At 45.2% G+C, this 23,089-nt stretch overlaps 5 protein-coding genes across 5 annotated transcripts; 1 reads left to right on the top strand and 4 right to left on the bottom strand.

Moving 5' to 3' along the window:
* Nucleotides 1–7,264: 7,264 nt before the first annotated feature.
* KVR01_008045 (uncharacterized protein) lies at nt 7,265–9,786 on the bottom strand. The gene has a single exon (XM_044787001.1). It carries the CDS (start codon nt 9,627–9,629, stop codon nt 8,526–8,528), a length of 1,104 nt encoding a protein of 367 aa, XP_044643023.1. The 5' UTR covers nt 9,630–9,786; the 3' UTR covers nt 7,265–8,525.
* Nucleotides 9,787–10,413: 627 nt separating this feature from the next.
* On the top strand, nt 10,414–11,561 carry KVR01_007984 (uncharacterized protein; the record flags this gene model as incomplete). The annotated part of the gene is made up of 4 exons (XM_044791700.1): nt 10,414–10,684; nt 10,859–11,113; nt 11,163–11,395; nt 11,493–11,561. 4 exons carry the CDS (start codon nt 10,414–10,416, stop codon nt 11,559–11,561), a joined length of 828 nt encoding a protein of 275 aa, XP_044642962.1.
* A 700-nt stretch (nt 11,562–12,261) lies between these two features.
* KVR01_008241 (Fe-binding Fe/S cluster assembly protein ISA1) lies at nt 12,262–13,130 on the bottom strand (the record flags this gene model as incomplete). Its single annotated transcript, XM_044789040.1, has 2 exons — nt 12,262–12,299; nt 12,395–13,130. 2 exons carry the CDS (start codon nt 13,128–13,130, stop codon nt 12,262–12,264), a joined length of 774 nt encoding a protein of 257 aa, XP_044643219.1.
* A 781-nt stretch (nt 13,131–13,911) lies between these two features.
* KVR01_008265 (uncharacterized protein) lies at nt 13,912–16,825 on the bottom strand. The gene is made up of 6 exons (XM_044785638.1): nt 16,397–16,825; nt 16,031–16,255; nt 15,802–15,955; nt 15,621–15,733; nt 15,219–15,556; nt 13,912–15,150 (listed from the first exon to the last, which is right to left on the bottom strand). Exons 1-6 carry the CDS (start codon nt 16,478–16,480, stop codon nt 14,142–14,144), a joined length of 1,923 nt encoding a protein of 640 aa, XP_044643243.1. The 5' UTR covers nt 16,481–16,825; the 3' UTR covers nt 13,912–14,141.
* A 518-nt stretch (nt 16,826–17,343) lies between these two features.
* Nucleotides 17,344–20,449, bottom strand: KVR01_007965 (uncharacterized protein). Its single transcript, XM_044788980.1, has one exon. It carries the CDS (start codon nt 19,620–19,622, stop codon nt 17,685–17,687), a length of 1,938 nt encoding a protein of 645 aa, XP_044642943.1. The 5' UTR covers nt 19,623–20,449; the 3' UTR covers nt 17,344–17,684.
* Between the last annotated feature and the right edge of the window lie 2,640 nt (nt 20,450–23,089).

Raw genomic sequence — 23,089 nt, 5'->3', positions numbered from 1 at the left:
TAATTAAAATTAATTAAAGATTTTTAAATATAAAATTTAAATTTTTTAAATATAAAATTAAAAGATTTATAATTATAATTTTTAATTAATTTTTATTTAATTATTTTATTATATTATAATTTAATTTAATTTTTAATTTTATTTAAGTTTTTAAGTTTTATAAAAGCTTTTATTTTTATAAATATAAATTTTAAATTAAAACTTTTAAGTTTTAAATTAAGATTTTTATAAATTTTAATATATTTTAAATTAAATTTATAATTTTTAAACTTTTTAAAAATATATTAATTATTTTAAATAATAATAACTTTTTTAAAATAAAAGTTTATTTTATATAATTATAAATTTAATTATTTATAATTATTTTTTTTAAAGTTATTAAAATTATAAATTTAAAGTAATAATAGAATATAATTACTTTATTTAAAGGTTATTTTTAGTTTAATAGATTAATTAAGTAATTATTTTTAAGTAGTTTTATTTATAAAGTAGTAAAGTTAATAATCTTTTAAGTTTATTAAATAAATATTTATTTATAAAGTAAAGTTAAAATTTATATATATTTTTAAGAAAGTAATAGCTTTTATTTTTATTTATTTTAATTAATTTATATTTAAATTATATAATAATATTATATATAATATTTAATAATATTAAAATTAAATAATTTATAATTTATAATAATTTTAACTTTTAATAAATTAATAATATTTATTTAAATTAATATAATTTAATATATTAATATAAAAGATATTTTTAATAATAAATAATATTATAAATAATTATAAAGTTATTATAAAAGTTTTATATAATAAATTTAATTAAATTAATTCTTAAAAATATATTATATTTTATTTTTAAAACTTTAATTATTTATTTTTAACTTAATAATAAAATTAAAAATATAAATAATTTATAATTATATAAATTTAAATTTATGTTTTTAATTTAAAATTAAAATAAATTTATAAAGTAATATATTATAAATATTTTAATTAAAAACTATAATTTTAAATTATTTTAATTTAAAATTAATTATTTATTAATTTATATTATAAATTAATAATATAATATATTAATATAAAAGTATTTTTAAAATTTTATTTTTAAAATTTTAATTTAATTTAAATAAATATTTATTTATTTACTTTATTATATTATATAATAAAAGTATAATTATTAATTATATATTTATATTATTTAATTAAAAGATTATAATAATTAATTTATTTATTAATTTTTAATAATATATAAATATTATATTATTATTATTTTTTAAAAGTTTTTATAAAGTTTTAAATATATAAAAAAGAGAGTTTAAATAGTTTTAAATAATATATTATTAAATTAATTTATATATTTATAAAAGCTTAAAAACTTTAAATAATATAAATTATTTAATTAAATTACTTTTAAAAATAAATATTATTTTTAATAATATAATTATAAAGTTAAATAAAATTTTTAAATATAAAGGTTTAAATTTATATTTAAATTAATTATTATAATAAAAGGTATAATAATTAATTATATATTTATATTATTTAATTATAAAGTTATAATAATTAATATATTTATTAATTATTTTTAATAATATATAAACATTATATTATTATTTCTTATAAATAAAATTATTTATATTTTTAATTTTACTATTAAATTAAAAATAAATAATTAAAGTTTTTAAAAATAAAATATAATAAATTTTTAAAATTAATTTAATTAAATTTATTATATAAAACTTTTTATAATAAATTTATAATTTATATTTATAATATTATTTATTATTAAGAAATATTTTTATATTAATATATTAAATTATATTAATTTAAATAAATATTATTAATTTATTAAAAGTTAAAATTATTATAAATTATAAATTATTTAATTTTAATATTATTAAATATTATATATAAAATTATTATATAATTTAAATAAATATAAATTAATTAAAATAAATAAAAATAAAATTATTATTTCTTTAATTAAAGTTTTAATTTTATTTAAATAAATATTTATTTATTAACTTTATAAATAAAATTACTTAAAAATAATTATTTAATTAAATTAAAAATAATTAAATAAAATAATTATATTTTATTATTATATATAATATTTAAATTTATAATTTTAATAAATTTATAAAGAAAACTATTAATAATTAAATTTATAATTATATAAAATAAATTTTTAATTTAAATAAAATTATTATTATTTAAAATAATTAATATATTTTTAAAAACTTAAATATTTATAATTTTAATTTAAAATAAATTAAAATTTTTAAAATTTTAAATTTAAATTTAAAGGTTTTAATTTAAATTTAATTTATTTAAAATAAAATATTAAATAAATTTAAAAATAAAATTAAATTAAATTATAATATAATAAAATAATTAAATAAAAATTAATTAAATAATTATAATTATAAATCTTTTAATTTTATATTTAAAAGGAAATTATTTATATATTTTAATATATAAATTTATAATTTTAATAATTAAATAAAAATAATTATTAATAATTAAATTTATAATTATATAAAATAAAATATTAACTTTAATTATATAAATTATATAATTTCTTTTAAATATAAAGTTAAAATTTATAATTATAATTATTTAATTAATTTTTATTTAATTATTTTATTATATTATAATTTTAATTTAACTTTATTTAAGTTTTTTAAGTTTATTTAATATTTTTTAAGTAAATTAAATTTAAATTAAAATCTTTAAATTTAAGTTTAAAATTTTATAAATTTTAATATATTTTAAATTAAGTTTATAATTTTTAATTTTTTAAAATATATTAATTATTTTAAATAATAATAACTTTTTTAAAATAAAGATTTATTTTTATATAATTATAAATTTAATTATTAATAATTATTTTTTAATTTATAATAAAATTATTAAAATTATAAACTTAAATAATAAAATATAGTTACTTTTATTAAAAATTATTTTTAATTTAATAAATTATATAATAAATTAAGTAATTATTTTTAAATAGTTTTATTTATAATATAATAAAGTTAATAAATAGATATTTATTTATAAAGTAGAGTTAAAACCTTTAAAAAATAATAATTTTATTTTTATTTATTTTAATTAACTTATTTAAATTATATAGTAATATTATATATAATATTTAATAATATTAAAACTAATCTATAATTTATAATAATTTTAACTTTTAATATATTAACTTAAATAAATATAAATTAATATATTAATATAAAAGATATTTTTAATAATAAATAGTATTATAAATAATAATAATAAATTATAAAGTTATTATAAAAGTTTTATATAATAAACTTAATTAAATTAATCTTTAAAAGATATATTATATTTTATTTTATAAAACCTTTACTATTTATTTTTAACTTAATAATAAAATTAAAAATATAAATAGTTTATAAATTATATAATAATAAATTTAAAAGTTTTAATATAAATTTAATTTATTTAAAAAATATTAAATAAATTTAAAGAAATATTTAAAATAAAATAAAATAATTAAATATAATAATTATAAATTTTTAACTTTATATTTAAAAATATAAATAATTTATAAATTTAAATTTAAAATAAAACTATTTATTTTTTAATTAATAATTTATATTTTAAAAACTTATTTTATATATTATAAATTATTTATTAAAATTTAAATTAAATATTTATAAAATTAATTAATAAGTTTATTTATTTTATTAATTTAAATAACTTTTATATTTTTAAAATATAAAATTATAACTTTATTATTTTTTATATTATTATTTAAATAACTTTAATTTTAAATTAATAAACTTTTATAAATTATTTAAACTTTTTTAATATAAATTATAAATATTATTTTATTACTTTTATAATAAAAATAATTATTATTAATTAATTAATAAAATTATTTAATTAAAAACTATAATAATTAATTTATATAATTAATTATTTAATAATATATAAATATTATATTATTATTATTTTTAAAATTTTTAAAACTTTTAAATATTTAAAAATAAAGTTATACTTTTAAATTAATTTATATATTTATAAAAGATTTAAAATTTTAAATAATATAATATAAATAATAAATTATAAATAATAGATTTTTAAATAATTTAATTAAATTACTTTCTTATAAATACTCCTTTTAATAATATAATTAAAAATAGAAATCTAATATTAAAAATTAAATAAAACTTTTAAATATAAAGGCTTAAATTTATACTTTTAATTAAATTAATTATTATAATAAAAATAGTAATTATTATTAATTAGTTATTTAAACTATTTAATTAAAAATTATAATAATTTATTTATATAATTAACTATTTAATAATATATAAATATTATACTATTACTATTTTTTATAATATAAAATTAAAATATTTATAATTATAATTCTCTAATTAATTTTTATTTAATTATTTTATATTATTAAAATTTAATTTAATTTTAATTTAAACTTTAAGACTTTTTTACAAGAAGGAACTCACCACAACACCAATCACTGTGCTAGAGCAGCTATCAGCATGGTGGGCTAACCCTGTCTGTGCCATTGCCACGCATGGCAGGACCTCCGCAAGGAACATCCGTGTTGTTCCTACTTGATCGCGAGTGCTGTAAGACATTGTGACATGTGGCTCGACTTAGGAGATCCGAATTTGGACCTTCCTTGGAGAGGAATCTTATAGGCTAGGTGGCACTCGATGGTGGTGGATACCAACTGGAAGTTGGAGAGATCCAACAGCAGACGCGGGAATTAACTTCACCGTCCCATATTGCCGTCCCGACTATGGGATAGTTGTGCTAACTTCGTACATGGAGGCAGGATCACCAGTACTAACCAGGGTCCCGAGAAAAATGAGCTGCCCACCGATTCCCGTATCTTGGTGGGGCTCATCGCCTCTGAGCAAGTTCAGCGGCGAAAAGTGGTGAGTAGCACAAGAAAGCCGCGGGGCTCTAGTTTAAATACAATCAATCACGCATACTGTCTTTCCTGGTCACCAGCGCCACAAGTCTAGCGTCTATTGATCATGTTCCGGTCGGGGTCATTTCCTCACAGAAGCAGCCAAAATACAGCAGATGGACGTACATGCGCCTTGATTTTCAGATGTTATCTAGACATGAATGCATGGCATATGATCAACCGCCGGTATTAGCCAAGTGCGGGGTGCTAGATCATCCAGGCTAGCCCTTGACGGCGTAGATGGCCTCGGCCAGCCTGCCGACGTTGTCGCTGGTAATGCCGGCGACGGAGATACGGCCGTCCTTGGTCGCATACACAGAATGTTTCTTTGCTAGCTCATCCCTAAGCCCTTGTATCAGTATCCCGCCTTGTTGGGGTCGTGTAGCTCGGGGCGGTCTTACATCTGCTCCGGCGTGAGGCCGGTGTAGGCAAACATGCCGATCTGGCTGGTGATGTGCGACCAGTCGTGCTTGGAGCCGAGCTGCTCCAGCTTCTCCTTCAGCAGCGCGCGCATGGTGATGATGCGGTCGGCCATGCCCTTGACCTCGACCAGCCACTGGTCGTACAGCTCGGGGTTGTTGAGGATCTCGGCGGCAATGCGGGCGCCGTGGATGGGGGGGTTGGAGTACAGGGGCCTCACGATAATCTTGATCTGGGAGTCGACACGCTTCTTCTCCTCTGCGGACTCGCACACGACGGAGAAGGCGCCGGCGCGCTCTCCGTACAAGCCCATGTTCTTTGCGAAGGACTGGGCCAGGCAGGGGTTGTGGCCCTTCTCGACAAAGTAACGCAGGGCGAAGGCGTCCTGGTTGGTGTCGCCGCTGGCGAAGCCCTGGTAGGCCATGTCGAAGAAGACGTAGTGCTGACGCTCGCTGACGGCGGCCTCGATGGCCTTCCACTGGTCGGGGGTGGGGTCGACGCCGGTGGGGTTGTGGGCACAGGCATGCAGCAGGAAGACGCTGCCCTTGGGGGCGGCGTTGATGTCGGCGATCAGGCCATCAAAGTCGAGGCCGATGGTGTCCTTGTTGTAGTAGCGGTACTTCTGGACCTTGAGGCCCGAGTCCTTGAAGACGGCGGCATGGTTGGCCCACGAGGGAGTGGGGATGTAGATTGTCTTGTCGCCGGGGTAGAAGCGTGCCAGGAACTCGCCGCCGATGCGCAGTGCGCCGGTGCCGGAGATGGACTGGGTGATGGCGATGCGGTCGAGGGCGGAGCTGTCCTTGCCGTAGGCCAGCTTGGCGGCGGAAGCGGTGAACTCGGGCACACCGGTGATTCCGGCGTACTCCTTGTTGAGGCGCGACTGGATGACCTTGTCCTCGGCCTTGCGCACCGAGGGCAGGACGTAGGGCTTGCCCTTGTCGTCGCGGTAGGCGCCAACACCTGCGGGCGGTCGCGGGTCAGTGTCACTGCTGCTGCTGCTGGTGGTGGCGGGGGCGCCGGGGCGCGGGCATGGTTACCGAGGTTGATCTTCTTGTCGAAGGAGTCGGCCTTGAACGCCTCGGTGATACCTGTCGAGGGGCATTGAGGTCAGCGGCCAGCTTGTGTCGGTCGGCGAGAGCAGCAGTGGCCGACGTACCCAGAATGGCCTGGTGACACGCGGAGGTGCACAATCAGCATCCGCAGGCCCGGTGGGGTCCATTGATGAGGTCCATTGATCGAGGTCAATTGATTGGGGTCCATTGACTTACATCCTGCAGACGGTTAGCGCGGGCACTCGAGCTGGGACGGCGGGTGAAGCCATTGTGAGTTGCAGCAACAGAGGTAAAATGGGCCTCGTGGGCCTCGGGGGCCAGGCACATACCGGAGGACCCTGGGGCACATTCGCCCAGGTCGATGCTGCGCGCAGAGATGCAACGTAGCGGGGAGCAGCTGCTCGCCGGGCGGCGGATCGGAAGGTCGTGGACAGCATTGTTCGTTGTTGTTGTTGTTGTGGGCAGGAACAACAGGATGAAGACGAGGTGGGAACGAGGTGGGAATATGCGTGGGCACTCGAGAAAAGTGTCGACTGTTGTGCGTTGCAAGCTTGCCAGCAGCGCGTCGGCGCCGATCCAGGCCACTTCCAAGCAAGCTCCTGCTAACACCAGACACAGGTGTGTGGGCCTTGCTAGCCACCTCCGCAAAGTCCCGGTTCGGCAGGATCTATCCTGGGGTCCCCACAGGTGGCCTGACCTCATTACATAGTACGTACCTACCTAGGTACCTAGATAGGCATCCACTCCCAACGTCAAGTCTACCTAGGTACTCCGTACTTACACGTATGTGGTACCAGTATCCCCACCCGTCGAGGGAAGGCGAACCTTGGAAGCAACCTTGGAAGCAAGTTATCTCTAGGTATACATATACAGGTGCTCGTTCATACAAACTAAAGGACACCAGGCCGCAGCTTCATCCTGGCTGATTACAAGTGTCGTACGGTTTGTGAGCCCTGTCCTGCAGAGAGGCTGCCTTCAACAACATCGACCTCAGACCCCATCAATGCAAGCGCGTCTTCTTACTTCAGTCATCTAATTAGTCCGTCATGGCTCCTTCAGCCGAGTCATCGCGGCCTCGCAATTAGCACCGCCGAGACTCGCGCCGGCCTGAGTGAATCAATCATGATACCGTCTCGCAACTTGAGCCACGAGGTTCTCATATGTCGGGGTGCCATGATCTTATGTGTTCAACTTTGGGCATCGCCAATGTGAGCCTTGCTACAAATTGGAAGGTCATAATACCAGAGATGCCAAACTTGCGTACCTGAGATTTTCAGAATCACTCCGACTCAAGGCAGGCACCAGAGTAGTGCCGGGCAACGACCTACCGAGGTGTGCGGCCCCTCGGCTGCCTCAAATCCTGGCGATTAGGCATCAAGAGTAGTCCCAAGTCAATGGCATCGTGCAAAGCACAACACGCGCAATGGACGGCGATACCGTGAGAGCGGCTTCCCACTAGCTTTTAGACACTCGACCAGGGCAGAAAGGCATGTGGGCGGGCTGACGCGACGTGAGACACAGACCGAGCATAAAGATTTCCACCGGAAATCTTGGGACCAGTGTGTTGAGTCTAACAAGGCTGATGATGGTTGGATTGGCGATGTATATGCAGTAACAAGTCTTGGTTTCATGTCCTGGATCTACCAGTTTCAGATGACGGGCATTTTGGCCAAGTTCCCCATGGTTGAGGTGATGCCTGAGCTGGATGCTGGCAACCTCGTGTCCAAGTGTTGAGAAGCGCCAAGCCGGGTCATCCAACTTCGATGTCTCTATGTGCTTATCCAGCCCCGCAAGCTTTGTCAATGGCGTTGTTAACCAAAGACAGCACTTGGGTTTGGAGACCCGAGTGGTCTTCACAGCCTTATTTAGAAGCTGCGTTCCTCCAGCGAGCACAAACGTCTTGCACGACTCGCTACGGGGCTGCTCTTCGGATTGAAATACCAACGCAGACACTCCATTACCAGGTCCTGCAGAGCTTACAGTTCTGCACGGTTGGACCTCTTGTGCACCCGTGTCCTGGAGCCGTCAGCGCCGCCTTCTTCTTTGCAGGCACGGTTCATCGGGATCAAATATGGCTGATCAATTTGGAGCTTCCAGCAAATCGGGCTTCAAATCCTTCAGAGCTCCACGGAGCGCGGCCAAAACGCGCCCGTGTAGGTTGCTCGGGGCAGCCACGATGCCGTAATTCGAGACCATCTGCCTGCCTGCAGTCCATATGATGTCCTTCCCATCAACATCGGTAATCTTGCCTCCTACTTCCTCGAACACGAGCATAGCACCGGCATGGTCCCAGACTTTTGCAAGTCTCGATCTCGATTTGTACGCCCAGAACGTCGTGTTTCCGACATCAAGTGCGAGGAGCACGTAACGGAGCACCCAGGGCAGAAGGGTGCTTCCCGGATACTCGATCCCGAGCTCTCTGGCCGCAGACTCGTGGACCGCTGGCACGCCGCTCGTGTTGAGGCACGTCACAGATCGTAGGTCGCTGGCTTGCTCTGCGTGCCGGGGCAGACGGCGTATGGACGCGCTTTGATACAGACCGGGAAGCTTCCGGATGAAGGCACCGTGGCCTCGCACGGCGAACACGATGCTACCCTCGCCCGAAGGATCCAAAGAGCTGTCCGAAGCAGGCGACTTGACATCCATTGACAGGTTGGGGCATCCTATAGCGGACAATACCTGCCTGCCATCTTCCAGAAGGCCGATGTTGATGGCATAAACCAGGTTCTTGACAAAGTTTTCTGTGCCGTCGATTGGGTCGAACACCCAGACCCTGCCCCCAACGTCGGGTGTTCCCGTGCCGCACCAGTCGATCATTGTGCACATCTCCTCAGGCGAGCTCGGGAACCTCACCAGAGAGGCAGGCTCATCCTGAACCTGGCTCTGGATGTGCTGCAGCGCAGCCTGCACACGGTCTAGCAAGGCAGGGTTGGCCCTTAGCTGAGCTGCTGACTCTTCGCCGACGAACTTGTCACCTGGAAAATGGGCGTGCAAGGTGCTGGTAAGCAGAGCTTGAATGGCGAAGTCTGCAATGGTCACAGGACTCAAGTCGTCTTTGGAGACAACCCCCAAGTCGTGGGCGTCATTTTCACCAGCCTGGGACAGGACAAACTGGCTGAGTTGTGCGGCTTGCTGGATGGTTTCAAATGCAATCTTCAACTCTTTCGAGTAGGGTGAATCCATCGTATGCGGCAGGATCCGGCCAATTTACCGGAATTTTCCCTGGATAGTGATTCCCAGAAGAGGTTTCTCCTTTGCGATAGTTGTTGTGAGGGAGGGAGAGCGCAACTTTGCCATGGGCACAACAAACTCATCAAGCTAGAGGAGGGCCGTGGAAGAGGTGACGTTTCCTTACCCGAACCCTTTTCTGGCCGACGCAATTTTGAGGTGGCTCCAACAAGCCACCCGCTTTGGCCACCCTCCCCCCTTTGCAAAGCCGAAAGAATGGAGAAGGAAAATCTTGGTCTGGACGAAGTAATATGAAAGACCGAAGTTAACATGAATGGCGACTGGGCATTACACTGGGCGAGAAGAGAAGCTTATCATGCGAGCCAGTGTGAAGTTCATTCGCCCAAGACCCAAATACGCTGAAGCCGATGCCATCAAGTAGTCACCTTTCCAGCTACATGAGGACCGTTCGTGACCATGTCGAACCGTCAAAATGTACCTGTCGAAAGAATTCAGTCACAGCTCTCCGACGCCATACTAGGATCATACGCGCATCCATCCCCTCAGTCGGTTTGTTTCTTGCCGAGTCTCTCGCAAAAGCGAGGCGAGGGGACGACCCCAACTTACTAAGTATCAGATATGTTCCAACAGCGGACCAGGCAGACAGACACCATCCCTCAAACACGGCCCGCTTACCTCGGTGGCTTTGCACTTGCACCCCAGAATAAGTCGATAACTACTTTGGGGCTCTTCTCTGAAGACTGTGTCCGCTTCGACATTCTGGACAGCCTGCTCATTTATGACCTGGCACTCTATTGCCCTCGGTCTAGCCACCTTTGCCGGCTTGGGCCTACTGTATGGCGTCTCAGTGGCCCTCTTCTCACCTCTTCGCAAAATACCAGGCCCCGTTGCAGCCCGATTCACTAACCTATTCCACCTCAACCACATTCACCATAAATGCTTCCATTACGAGAACAAAGCCTTACACAACAACTATAGGCCTCTCCTATACCTAAATGAAAACCTTATAAGCATCGACGACCCGAGGGCTTTAAAACCCATCTACGAGGGTAAGTACTTACCCAAGTACTTAGCTTAGCCGAAGGCTCTCCTTTTATACGGCGCTCTCAAGTACAGTATAGCAGTATATCCGGGCTTCAGAGACCACAACAGACTTCCGGACCCGTCGTTCTTATCCCGCTACAAGGAAACCAGCAACACAGCTTACTAACATACCTTAAAAGTTGGCTCGAGGTTTCCCAAGAGCGACTGGTACACCGCCTGGATAGCTCCTGGGCCGAATGGCCATAAGGGAGGGAGAGAGTGGAATGTGAGGAGGCACGGAGACAAGGCAGAGGTTTGGGAGAAGGGGACCACGAGGGACTTCCTGGATCGACTTCTCGACAAGCATGAGGATAACCCCGACAAGACGACCATGTATCACGTCTTTCTTGTTGGCCTGGCAAACATCAACGCCGGCTCTGACACGACCGCCGCGAGTCTTTCCGGCATACTATACTACTTGCTTAAAAACACCACGGGTGCTAGCTAAGCTGCGGGAAGAAATCGACAGCTTCACTGCCCAGGGCCAGCTGTCTGCACGCCTGACATTCAAGGAGACGCAGCGAATGCCCTATCTTGACGCGGTAGTGAAGGAGGCCCTGCGACTACATTCGGCCGTGGGGCTCCCTCTTTGGCGCGTGGTTCCACAAGGCGGACTCGACATCGCTGGGCAATACCTACCCGCGGGCACCAACGTCGGCATCAATGCCTGGGTCGCCGTAAGCTCACTCCCGCATCTCATGTCCGGGCAATCACCCATCGCTCTCTAGTCCGAGAAGGAAGAGGCTAACCCCTGGGACTCATCCCCCGACCCAGCACTTCAATGAAGGTGTTTGGGGCGACGATGCCAGGCAGTTCAGACCAGAGCGCTGGCTTGAGGCTTAAGCTGTTGCGCATGCCGGAGACAGGTACCGGCTGCAGCGGATGGAGGCGTACTATAGTAAGTGCCCAGGCGGCCACCACGGTGCTTTGATCGTTTTTCAGGATCGCTAATCGTAGCTCATATAAGTGCCTTTTGGATTGGGCTCCAGGCCTTGTGTCGGCAAGCATATAAGCATTCTTGAGACATCGAAGCTGATTCCTAGGCTTCTCAGAGAGTTCGACTTTGGACTGGAGCAGCCCCACCAAGATTGGCATTGCGAGGACTTCCGGTTCGTCATACCTGAGGGGTTGCCTGTGCGAGTCAAGAGGGCAGACGTCACCTCTTGAGTCGTGTAATTCCATATGTGTATTTGTCGTTCGGTAACACCCTTCACGGCGACGTGCCCCTCGTTGCGGATCCCAGACCATCCATCTCAGCGGCCGCTTATGAACCACTCGCGCATACAATTGAATCTCGGCCGCGTGCACTGTCTCAGAAAGAATTAATTGTACGTCCGCATTTCTGTGGGGGTGCGTGTCTACAAGCAGCCCCCGTGTAAATCTTGTGATCCACTACCTAGCCCTAAGGAGTCTACCAAACGCCGTTTCGATGCCTTGCTGCTGTCTTGATCCCGTGGTAGCCGCTCGGAACGTGCTCTCGTCAAGGGCTCCGGGACATGTCCGCCTTCCAAACCCAGGGCACGATCCCATGGTCACCGTGGTACTATACCATGAAGGACTCGCCACAACCACATTCCTCCTCTAGGTAGGCGGGCAGATCAGCACTTGGTCATTTCGACAGCATCAAGGCCAAGGAGCGAGTCGTCCGGGCCTGGGTGAAAGGGCGTATCACTCACTGATGTTTGGGTTCCGAAACACGAATTTCTGGTTCAACTTGTCCTCCACCCAATCCATCTCGCTGCCGATGATGCTGAACAAGGCCTTGCTATCGATGAGAACCTTGACGCCGTCTTGTTCGACGGTTTCGTCGAAGGCTCCCGGCTTGTCTATGTATTCCAAGTGGTAGGCCAGCCCGCTGCAACCCCTGTTGCGCACGCCGACCTTGATGAGCTTCGGGTCTGGCTGGTCGAGCAGGGCGCGTAGGTGGTCCACCGCAGCGGGGGTCAGCTTGAGCGCTGCCTTGCGTGGCGCGCGCAGCTTGGAGCGCGGCCTTGGCTTGGGCGCCGAGGGGTCGGCAGGCTGTGGTGATGGGGTGGTCGCAGGCTTGGCTGGCTCGCTTCGACGGGTCGACTCGGCTTGGGTTGGTGTAGGAGCCGATGGGTGTTGGTGGGCAAAGTCGGTCTGGGACCTCTGAGATTCGCCATCGCGTACCGAGGCCCAGCTGCCAGCATCCAGGGATGAGGGCGGCCGTGTCTCGTGGACTCTGGGCAGATGAGGGGTGACGGGATGGGTGACGGAGGTGTCTGGGCCGGAAGCGCTGCGCGGTGGCGACGGCGGTTGAGGGTTGAGGCGGTATGACTGGAACTCTGGGAAGGGCAGACGTTGGGTCGAGGAGAACTGCCGCAACATTGACCGTCTGCACGAGAGGCAGACGGACGAGGCTGTCCTCCGAGCGACTGCGGGCGCATTCATGGTCTTGAGTGGCGGCGTCGAGGGGTATCGCTGAGCATGCGGGGGATGCTGGTGAGCCGCTGGAGAGGGCCGGGCGGGACAAGGCGAAAGCAGAAGGCGAAATACGACACGGAATGTGGGGGGTTGTCTGTCTGTTCTTCGGCTGCTTTGCTGCTTTGCAGGTTGTTGGCAACGAGGGTGTTGTGTTGGTTGGACCAACAAAAGGTTGTTTCTAGGAAGTTCGGACCGTGGCTGGCTGATGTCAAATGAGCCGATTTCAAAGAAAGCTGGGCCCATGACATCTTGCCGACAGCTAAGCACCGTTTCTTCCCGGGCCAATCATATGAGACACATAGTAATGCAAGGGGTCGGCGGCCCTTTTTTGCTGCACATGGTGACATGGATCACCAGGGTTTGCTACTATCTGCATCTACCCAACCATTTGAACTTGATATAATAAACTATACCAACTACGTTGAGAGTACTCTCTCTTCTAGCGATTCCCCTACCCCTAAAACGTAAACCGGTCACCTTAACCGTCACCCCCTTCCTTATCTCCTATAGAGAGAGAGCTAAGTATTATAATATAATAATTAACATAATATTATATACCTTTAAAAATTTAAATATATATTAATAAATAAATAAAATATAAAATTAATAAAATATAAAAATATTATTTATTTATTTAATTATTAGAACTTATTATAATAAAATATATTTATTATATTAAAAATATTTTTTATAACTTTTTTATTTTTAAACTTTAAATTAAAAACTTTAACTATTATATTCTTCTTTCTTTTTTAAAGAGAAATAATAAGTTATTATAAATAATAGTTAGAGTGATACTATCTATTTTTAAAGAGGCTTAAGTATATACTAATGGGCGGGAAAAACTTATAAAGTGAAAAATGGCGCTACCGTTTGTCTATTCTTCGAAGGCTTTGAAGGTGTAACTGCGTAAGGGTTCGGCAGATTAAAAGAACGGGCCATATATCAAGGGACGGTGACTACAATGCATCTTGCTGCTCACTCAGCCACCCGCGTCCTAACATCACCAACCGCGATCCTTGCCACCTTCTTTAGGAGAGTCCTCTCATCTGCCTCCCTGTATCGCTCCCACGAGTCCAGACCCTCCTTTGCCTGTATGCTGAGCGTCTCGTAACCCTGCTTGATCACCTCTGCCACCTGTAGGCTCGTCAGCACGCCGCCCGCGCCCGTCTTGCTCCCCTTCCCTCCCTTCGCTCCGCCGTCGGCCAGCAACGTCTTGTAGTGCGCAGACACGCTGACGAGTGTCTCGATGCTATTCGTCGGCCGGTTCGCCAGTTCGTATGTGTCGCGGAACTTGACCAACACGTCGCCCGCCTCAACTACCTTGTAGAACAGGTCGTCGTATGCCGCCGGCGTGGGTAGGAAAGCCTCGCCCGCCGACAAACCCAGCGCAAGGAGGTTGACAACATGATCGAGAAGCACGTCAATGTGTGACAAGTCCTTCAGATCGGCCGCGTATGTCGTCAGGAACTTAATCAGCGACAACAGGGAGCGGAAAAGCTCCGACCAGTGATACGATAGCCGCGTGCGGGATCGCGACATATAGCTAATTATTCGCAGTAGAATTCCTACACAAAGCGTGTATAGGTTGACGTCCAGGCGGCGCTTCAGGTTGTGGTTTATGCCATCGATCATGGTGTCAATGACCGCCATTGCGATGGCCCGTTCGCCACGGACCAGGGGGAGGTAGGGCTGCCTTTGTCGGCAGAGCCTCACGGGCACCTTGTTACCTTCACTGCACATGCGCTTGCAGAGGACGGGGTCCTCAATCAGAAGTCGGAAGACCATCAGGTTGAGATGTGAATAGAGGGCTGCCCGTGTGGAAAGATGAGCGTGGGTCAGCAAGTATGACGTGAGTGAAATGTAGCTCGCGAACGGCTGCTCTTCGCCCTTATCGGGAGCCAATGTGACGAGGCTAAAACAGAAGAGCTTGTTGGCGTGTGCGAAGTCGTATGTCGCCAGTAGCACAGCAGCCTCGTTCCCTGGTCTATTTACAGTTAGTGTCAGCTGTGCCGCCCGCGTTTGATCTATTCACTTAATCCGAAAGCCACCTACAGTTCGGCAAACATTTGTCTTGCGGTTTCGGCATCATAGGTGGGCTTCTTGTCTGTCTTGGCACCAGGGGCTATTGCCCCCAGCCCGAACATGGCCAAGGTGCTTGTCAACGTCCATGCCTCCGGGAGATCCTCCTGGACATTGAGGAATTGGTCTCTTAGGCTCTGGCAGGTGTGGCCGACGCTCTTGATGACCTTTTGGATGGTGTCCTCGTTCACGAAGTCGTTCAGTCGCAACTGGTAGGGGTTTTGAAATTCGAACTTGTTGTAGTTGGCCAAAAGACCTATTAGCATAAAAGGATTGGATATCTGCGAAGGCGAGCTGGCGTCCTGGATCAACTGTCGAGAGGTCAGGATCGAGGCGGCGTCAAATTTATGCTTGTTTCCAGTAGAGTAGACTTACCTTTGTGAGGGAGGGGAACATGTCTCTTTGTATCAAATACGTCAGCAGGCTGGTCTGGTAGGCCCCCGAAGTCACGGCGAGCGCCACCTCGACGGCCTTCTGCCTGAGTTCCACTGTTGAGCCTGTCTCAGCGTCCAATCTCAACACGCCCTGACATTTTGTATGGATGAATGAGACATACTCAATCTGCCATTTCGTACGATTTGGTCCAGGGATCCCACAAAATCGGTGAAGGCGGCATCCACGTGGTCGAGACCAGCGAGGACAGTTATGATGTCCGAGCTGGGGTTGGTGTATTTCTTGGACAGGACTGCGGACAGAAAGATGCTCAGAGTCTGCTCGTCGTTCCGGGGTCAGCAATTTCAAATGAGCAGGCCACGCCCATGTCGGGCAGGACGGGGCAGCCGTACGTCGAGCGCATGTAAGTCGGCAGCCCCCTGGGAATCGCCTCCCTTGAGCGCCCTGACAGATCTTAAGAAAAGCTCCCTCGTCTGCTCCTCCAGATGCAGCAGGTCGGCCGGGGAGAGCCGGTCGAATAGGCGTCTCAGCGAGGGTCGGTCGGGCCTGAGGAGGAAGAATTCGCGCCAGAACCCCTCTGGATGCTGTCCGTCACTATCTTGGGCATCTTGGTCGTCCTTTCGCGAATCAGCCGGCTGGAGGGTTGGTGTGTGGGATGGGGTGCCTGTCTTCAAACCTTTGATCACATGCAAGAGCCGTCAGTGGATTTGGCCCAACAAGGCGGGGCAGACGAGGAGGCCAGGGAAGACAGCGCAAACCTTGAAAAGCTCATCGTACAGCTGTACGATCTTTTGCTGGAAGGCCTCGGGGCGAGGCTGCTGGGTGAGGGGGGACCTGTCCATGTACGGCAGGGTCGTCGCGGAGCGCAGAGAGCAGGTCGGCTTCGTCTGGATTCGCTCGTCAGGGCCGGGCAGGGCAGGGCTTCTCGGCTTTCAATCCCGAGGCAACAGGAGACCGACTGCTGCTATTTTGCACAGCAATATCTGAGACTGGACATGGGGTATGCCGAATTGCGAGTCGCTGGGCCTTTGGGAAATGCAGGTCTTTGTCGTCGAGGCGCTCATCCGTTTATTCAGATCCCCTTTGGCTGTGGTACCTTGCCTAGGTAGGTGGATGGGCTGTGCTGGCCCCTGCACAGTACAGAGATAGTGATCTTCGGCTTAGGAGCTAGGTACCCAGGTACTGTCTTGTGTACCTGGACAAACGTACCTAGGTACTATGCAATACGGCTTGGCTGCACGAGTAGGTACGTGGTCCCACGAGCACGGGGACGGCTTCGGGAAAGAGTCCAGGTGCTTTGACACCGGCCCAGGAGATAGGTGACTACTCGTCTGCGCGGCCAAAGTGTATGCCTGACAAGGTACCTGCCTAAGCGCCTAGCAATGTGGGGATTTGGGCCGAGCTCCGTCGGCACTCGAGACCCTGAGTTGTTGTAACGGCCCGTAAGGCTGAGTCCCTGCCTCCAGCACCTTCCTACCACCTAGGTGCCTACCTACTACTATATACCTAGGTAGTAGGTAGGTATGGTACTCACCCAGGTGAATAGCGTTGTGCGAAGAGAGGCGTGGAATTAGGAAAGGGGACACTCACCGCGTGACGATCACTTGAGCAACAGCATAGCAGAAGCCACACTGACGCACTGAGTAGAGGTCATGCGGCTAAAACCTTTGGGGGGGGGCCTCAAATCTAGTGTGGAGCCGATCGGTCGGTTTGATCAAGTCTTCATTCAGACTGCATCTCTGAAAGCCAAAGTTCCCTCGCTATGCCTGTCCCGATGCCCATACCTGTACCGTCTGCCATACTGAACCAGGCTGGTGCTGCCTTGCTGCTACATGCCCAGGTACATCAGCCCCGTCCGTCGGTGCGTTGAAACCCACACTTGCTAGTCTGCTATGCCCATACAACATCCCTCACTAAGTCCCTCAACTCCGACATGCCCAACATACCAAGAGCTCTCAAAAGCAACGCAGCACAATGTGGAAGGCAGGCCACGGCGTGCGTGCCCTGGGCTTCTCCTGCCGAGGATCGCAATGAAGCCGTGGACACTCAGATCCCCCAGCTGCCTCTCCTCTGCACCACACCCCATGCCAAGGGCGTGATGCTGTCCAGGTCCGGATGCTGCCTGGCCCATTCAAAGATGTACTTCTTGAGCGCCTTCCACCGCGGGCAACGCTTGTCTTCCTGCATGTCCAGGTCCATGCTGATCTTCATGTGTCCCTTGGCCCTGCTGCCGATCCCGTCCATGACCGTGTCGTCCTCCTGCTCGAGCTCCTCAGTTGGGATCTGGCTGATCTTGGACAGCTCCTCGTCGTATGCCCGTGCGGTGGCGGGGTATCCGAGGCTGAGGTAGTTGTACACCTGAGTGACGAACGCATCGTCAAACTCTGAGGCGATCCGCTCCTCAAGGTCGGCCACCGCCACCTCCTTCTGCAGGCGCTGCTCCAGGCCCATGAGCATGTGAAGGCCCTTGGGCTCGCCAGCGCGCGAGCGGTGTTCCGAGGTGGTGGGAACAGCGGTAGCCTGGCCGGAGGCCACAGGTGTCGGCTCGGCAGATACGGGGAAGGGGGCCAGCGTCCCGTTTGTGGCGGCATAAGGATCGCTGTGTTCGTAAGGCGTCATGGGCGCCATGGGCGTCATGATCATGGCTGGCCGGGGGGAGGGGGCCAGGGCCTCGCCACCCTTGTTCTGGGTGAAGCAGTAGCCCCTCCAGAGCCCGTGCTGGCCCGTGGAGTCCCGGTTGGGCTCGACATGGCCGCCAAGGGCCGTGTCCCACTTCTGCTCAGGGTCGAGCTTGGTCTGCTTGGGGGACGGGCACATGCGGAAGGTCAGGTCCTTGCCGGCCATCGGGGGGCTTTGCCGCGCCCTCAAGCGGAATAGTTCCTTCTCGGCGGCCTTGTCCTGTGCCTGGTTCTGGTAGCCATAGAAGCGACCGAAGGCGCCCCGAGGGCGAGCGAAGCCGGTCTCTGGGGGGATCTGGGAGGCCGGTGCAGCAGCGGGCCGCGCTGGCGGTGCGTCAGGCATATCGACGTCGGCCGTCCTGGGAGGTGGCGCGGACGGGACGTAGGGCATGGCGGACTCGCCCGTTCGCTGCGCGGGGGCCTGAGCATCGTACGAGGAGGCAGGGCCAAAGTATGAGGGCTCAGCCGATTTGCTGGGGTGGGAGCCCAGGGGGTCTCCGAGCTCGCCAATGGGGCTCAGCGGCCCCGTCGAGCCGCGCGTGGTGTGGCGGGCATTGTTTGTAAAGGCGAATGTGTTGTCGGGGGGCCCATCGCTTCTCGCGGAGGCAGAGTCGAGGTCGTCGAGATCGTTGGCGACACTCCCGCCGGCGCCCCTCTCAGCAGCCAGCTGGCCGGCATGTTTCTGCATCTCCTTGACCATCCAGTTCACGTTGTCCTCGGAGGAGTCCCTCCGCGACTCCTTGTTGCCGGCGCCGCGCGTCTTGCCCCTCCCGCGGGGGACATCATCGTCATCCTCGGAGCCTTCCCGCAGGAAGAAGTGCTCAGCGCCACCCAGCCTGACGGTGCTGTTGGGAAAGGCAGACATGGCCTCCTCCAGGCGCCTCTGCGCATCCAGCTTGTTGAGGTCGAAGACATGGTCGGCAATCTCGTCATCGCAGGACTCTCTCCTGGCGTGTCCGGGGCGGCGGTTGTGTTTCTTCTTGGAGGTCAGGGAGTAAATGTGCTTGGCATAGGGGGTGATGTCGGTCTTGTCGGCTGGCCTGGTGGCCGGGCCGACATCGCCGGCCCTGCGCGACCTCCGGCTCGACTCGAGGAGCTGCGGGGCGAAGCGGCGCTTTTCCCGGGCGACCGTCTGGGTCTCGTGGTGGGCTACGTGGACGGGAGGCGGAGGCGAGGAGGGGGAGGCGGAGGTCGGGGAGGGCTCGGGGGTGGGTTCAGCGGCCGGGCCGCCCCTGCGGTGCTCCTTGAAGGTGGTTTCAATGGGCACAGGAGCAAAGCGCCTGCGGGACTGCGTCGGTTGCGTCATACTTGTGTGTGTTGTACACCAAGACGGGGGCCAGGAATGGTTGTGTGGTGGGCGGGCAAGAGTTGGCGAGGGCGTCGGGGATTAAAAGGCAGGGGCAGGCTCTCGCCAGGCTGGTCCTCAAGTGCTATATCCAGGCGTCGATGTGGCGAGACTCTGACAAGTAGGTGGTGCCGTCGAGTTCCATGGGTGGTGGGCGGGCCTTGCAGAAACACGAGGCAGAAAATGCTGGCCGGAGCAGCGGCGGCTCTCGAGAGACGATGATCAGGAGGGCAGCGAGGGCAGCGAGGGCAGCGAGGGCAGGGGAGCTGACGAGGCGGACAGAGAGGGCACAAGGGGCGCGGAAAGGGCGGTCACGAGGATGGGGAAGGAAGGCTTGGGGCAGCTGGGAGGGAAAAAAAAGGACGTGGTGGTGCAGCGGTGCAGCGGTGCAGCGGAAGTGCACGATGAGGAGTGCACGATGAGGGCGGCCCGTGGCGTGCCCTCTCCTTGCTGCCTTCCCACTCCCTCCTCACCAACATGCCGGGCTGTTAGTTCATTATTCCCTGGGCCTGGCCGATTCATTGACGCTCGCCCAAAGGGAAGAGTGGGATGGGCTGCATTAGCCGGGATGGGCCAGAACAGTGGGACGGTGGGGACCGAGGACAGTGGACAGTGCATCGTGACGGTGCGAAGCCGGCCCTGGCAACCTGGTCCTGCTTTGTGCGAGGACGTTGACTGACGGTGGTCAAAGAGACCTAGGTACTTAAGTTCCCAGGTGCCCAGGTGCCCAGGTGCCCAGGTATGCAGCTCCTGTTGAGAACGCTACGCCCTGTGGTTGCAACCACGACCTGCCTCTCCCAACGGATCCAGAATCCAGAATCCAGACCACCAGACGGTTCCCAACCTCGGCTGTCTTCCGAGGCAGTTAGTACCTGTCAGACTCATCCCGTCGCGCATGGGCCACTGGATCGAGTGCTGGCGGCGCTGCCGCCCGGTCTTCCCTGGGGCTTCCAGAAGCCCAGATCCTCGGGTCTGCGTCTGGGCCTGCACCTGCACGGCCACCTCGTCGCCCGGCCTGGCCCCTTTTCCCCTAGCTCGCTGCCACTGTACACACCACAGTACGGACTGGCAGGCTGGCTTGCTAAAACCAGGGATACGAGCCAGCACGGCGCCGTGCTGCTGTGCCATCTGTCTCCCGCCCCTTTCCTCCAGTCTTGTCCGCCGTTCCCGACCCTGGGCCTCACTCGAATCATCCAAAAAGACTCGGTGTCCCCACTCACAGAGCTCGTGACAGCCACGCCACCTCCAGCTCTTTGGCGTTGCCCCTGTCCTCCCTGGCGACCTCTATTGTTATCCGTGTACTGTGTAGCCAGAAACCTCTGGCCTGCGGTGGGGAGATCCGCTACCACTCAGTGCCACTCACTCACACACGAGTCTGACCGCCACACTGCACAGCACGGTCCAGCTTTGCTTTGCTGCATTGTCCTGTCGAACCACAGGCAGCGTTGGCAGGTTGGCTCATGTTGCCCTGCTGCGTACTACTACATAGTATGTATTCTGCACCAGATGGGGGCCCCTCTCTCCGCAATCGGTTGCAGAAATAAGGGGTGCATTCCATGATGCCAGACACACAAAGCTGTCACGCGAGTTTTCCTACACAGTACGTAGGTATATATGTACTATGTAAGTACATGTGGTCCGTAAGCCGGCAGAGACGAGCGCTCTGGGGGCACTACGGAGTACACTCACTAGTGGCTACTTCAGTGGATGGTCTAGTACACCTCCACAGGGGTAATAAACGTTGTTTGAGCTTGTATCTTTTGCTATTGGTTGGCTGGACCCACCAGGTCACGCTTCGGCGAACTTTCTAGCAAAAGCGACTTTCGGTGGGGAGGTCACCAAACAACGTTTATTACCCCTGTGGAGGTGTAGTATGAGTCCCGAGTCCCGGCGACCGGCACGGGGTTCTGTATTGCATACCCCGCGGGGCCGGATTTGTGGGGCGACTCATTCTGTTTCGATCCGGCCAAACAACGTGTCAGTAGTGTAAAGCTGATCTGTCGGCCGTGCGAGTACCCAGGACCCTGTTTGCCTGGACAAGCCACCATGCCCACACAGAAACAAGTCGTTCAACTGCAACATGCCGAAGCCGTCCTCAGCCAGACCCCGACATCCGGGGCCTGCGGGTCCGCGTCGACATTCCGGATCCATCTGGGTAAGGTGAGCGAGCTACTGCCGTAAGCCGCTGGTCTCCCACTTCCAAGCCGCCTGCCGACTTATCTACCCACTCCGCCTCGAGACAGCCACAGTCGTGCACAATACCTGTCACCGGTACCGTGTCTTGACGTGAATTCATCCCCGCTAGGCCGTGTAAGCAGACGCAGGCTGTCGAGTCCGGGGCTTTCGATGGGTACCCGGGGGACGTAACACGATTGAAGACAGCAATTTCCCTTACAACGACAACCAGTTGGGAGCAGCTGTGGCGATGGGCTGAGGACTGCTGGAAGTAGCATTTGTAAGGCCCATCTCATGACAACTTTGTCCCAACCCTGAATCTCAACAACATACTTTTACTTCAACGCCCCAAAGTACAGTCTCCGGAACAAACTCATATGTGAGAATCTTGAGATCTGAGTGCAGTTTTTCGTCCAAAAAGGACTGGGCCCTGACCACAAACAGGATTTTTTGGGGGGCGGGGGGGGCGCCTACTGGGCCCCAATAACCATATCTATTTCTATTTATATCTAAAGAGAACGGAAATTCGCGCACCCTTAATTAGAAGGTACGCACCTATCTACTAACTAAAAAGTATAAAATATAAAATAACTTCTTTTTAAAGGGCTAACTAGAATAAAGAAAGTAAGCTTTAAAGTATAAAATATAGTAAAAAGCTATAAATAAAGTTATTAAATATAATTTAAATTTTTAAAAAACTAATTTATTTTATTTATAATCTTTTAATTATAAAGATACTTTATTTATTAAAGTTATAAAAACTTTAGAGTTTTATACTCTAATTAATTAAATAGTAAGGAGGGTATATACCTTTTTATTAAAAGTATATAAATTTCTATTTTCTATTTAAACATTATACCGCACACTTTATAATTTTTAAAAATTATTTCTATTTAATTATAATTTAATAATAATTATAACTTTTAATAACTCTTTCTTTTTTAATACTCTTTTTAAATAAAAAAAAGGTTTTTAAAAAAAATTAAATCTTTAAAAAGTATTAGTTTTTAAAATTTTTAAACTTTAAGTTTTTACTTTAATATAAAAATTAATTAAAAGAGAATTCCTTTTATATTTCTCTTATAATATTTTCTTTTAAAAAAGACCTTTAACTAACTCTCTACTTACTTACTTACTTAACTAACCCTAATTAAATTCCTTTCTCTTCTTTTTTAAAGCTTTAAATAAAAGTTTTAAAAGAAAAGATTTAAAAGAAAAAAAAGGTCTTTAAAGAACTCTTTAATTTTAAAGAA

This window comes from Diaporthe batatas (assembly GCF_019321695.1).
Source record: "Diaporthe batatas strain CRI 302-4 chromosome Unknown Contig00009, whole genome shotgun sequence".
Classification (NCBI taxonomy): Eukaryota; Fungi; Ascomycota; class Sordariomycetes; order Diaporthales; family Diaporthaceae; genus Diaporthe; species Diaporthe batatas.
Note: the sequence above shows the minus strand (reverse complement) of the source record. Positions and strands in the feature narration are given on the sequence as shown.

Excerpts from the sequence above, each read along its gene's own strand:
- KVR01_008045 (XM_044787001.1), bottom strand. The coding sequence starts at position 9,629 with ATGGATTCACCCTACTCGAAAGAGTTGAAGATTGCATTTGAAACCATC.
- KVR01_007965 (XM_044788980.1), bottom strand. The coding sequence starts at position 19,622 with ATGACGCAACCGACGCAGTCCCGCAGGCGCTTTGCTCCTGTGCCCATT.
- KVR01_008265 (XM_044785638.1), bottom strand. The coding sequence starts at position 16,480 with ATGGACAGGTCCCCCCTCACCCAGCAGCCTCGCCCCGAGGCCTTCCAG. Across the intron at positions 16,256-16,396 it reads TGTACGATGAGCTTTTCAAG|GACGACCAAGATGCCCAAGA; the intron begins GTTTGCGCTGTC and ends GATTCGCGAAAG. Across the intron at positions 15,956-16,030 it reads CCGACTTACATGCGCTCGAC|ACTCTGAGCATCTTTCTGTC; the intron begins GTACGGCTGCCC and ends AACGACGAGCAG.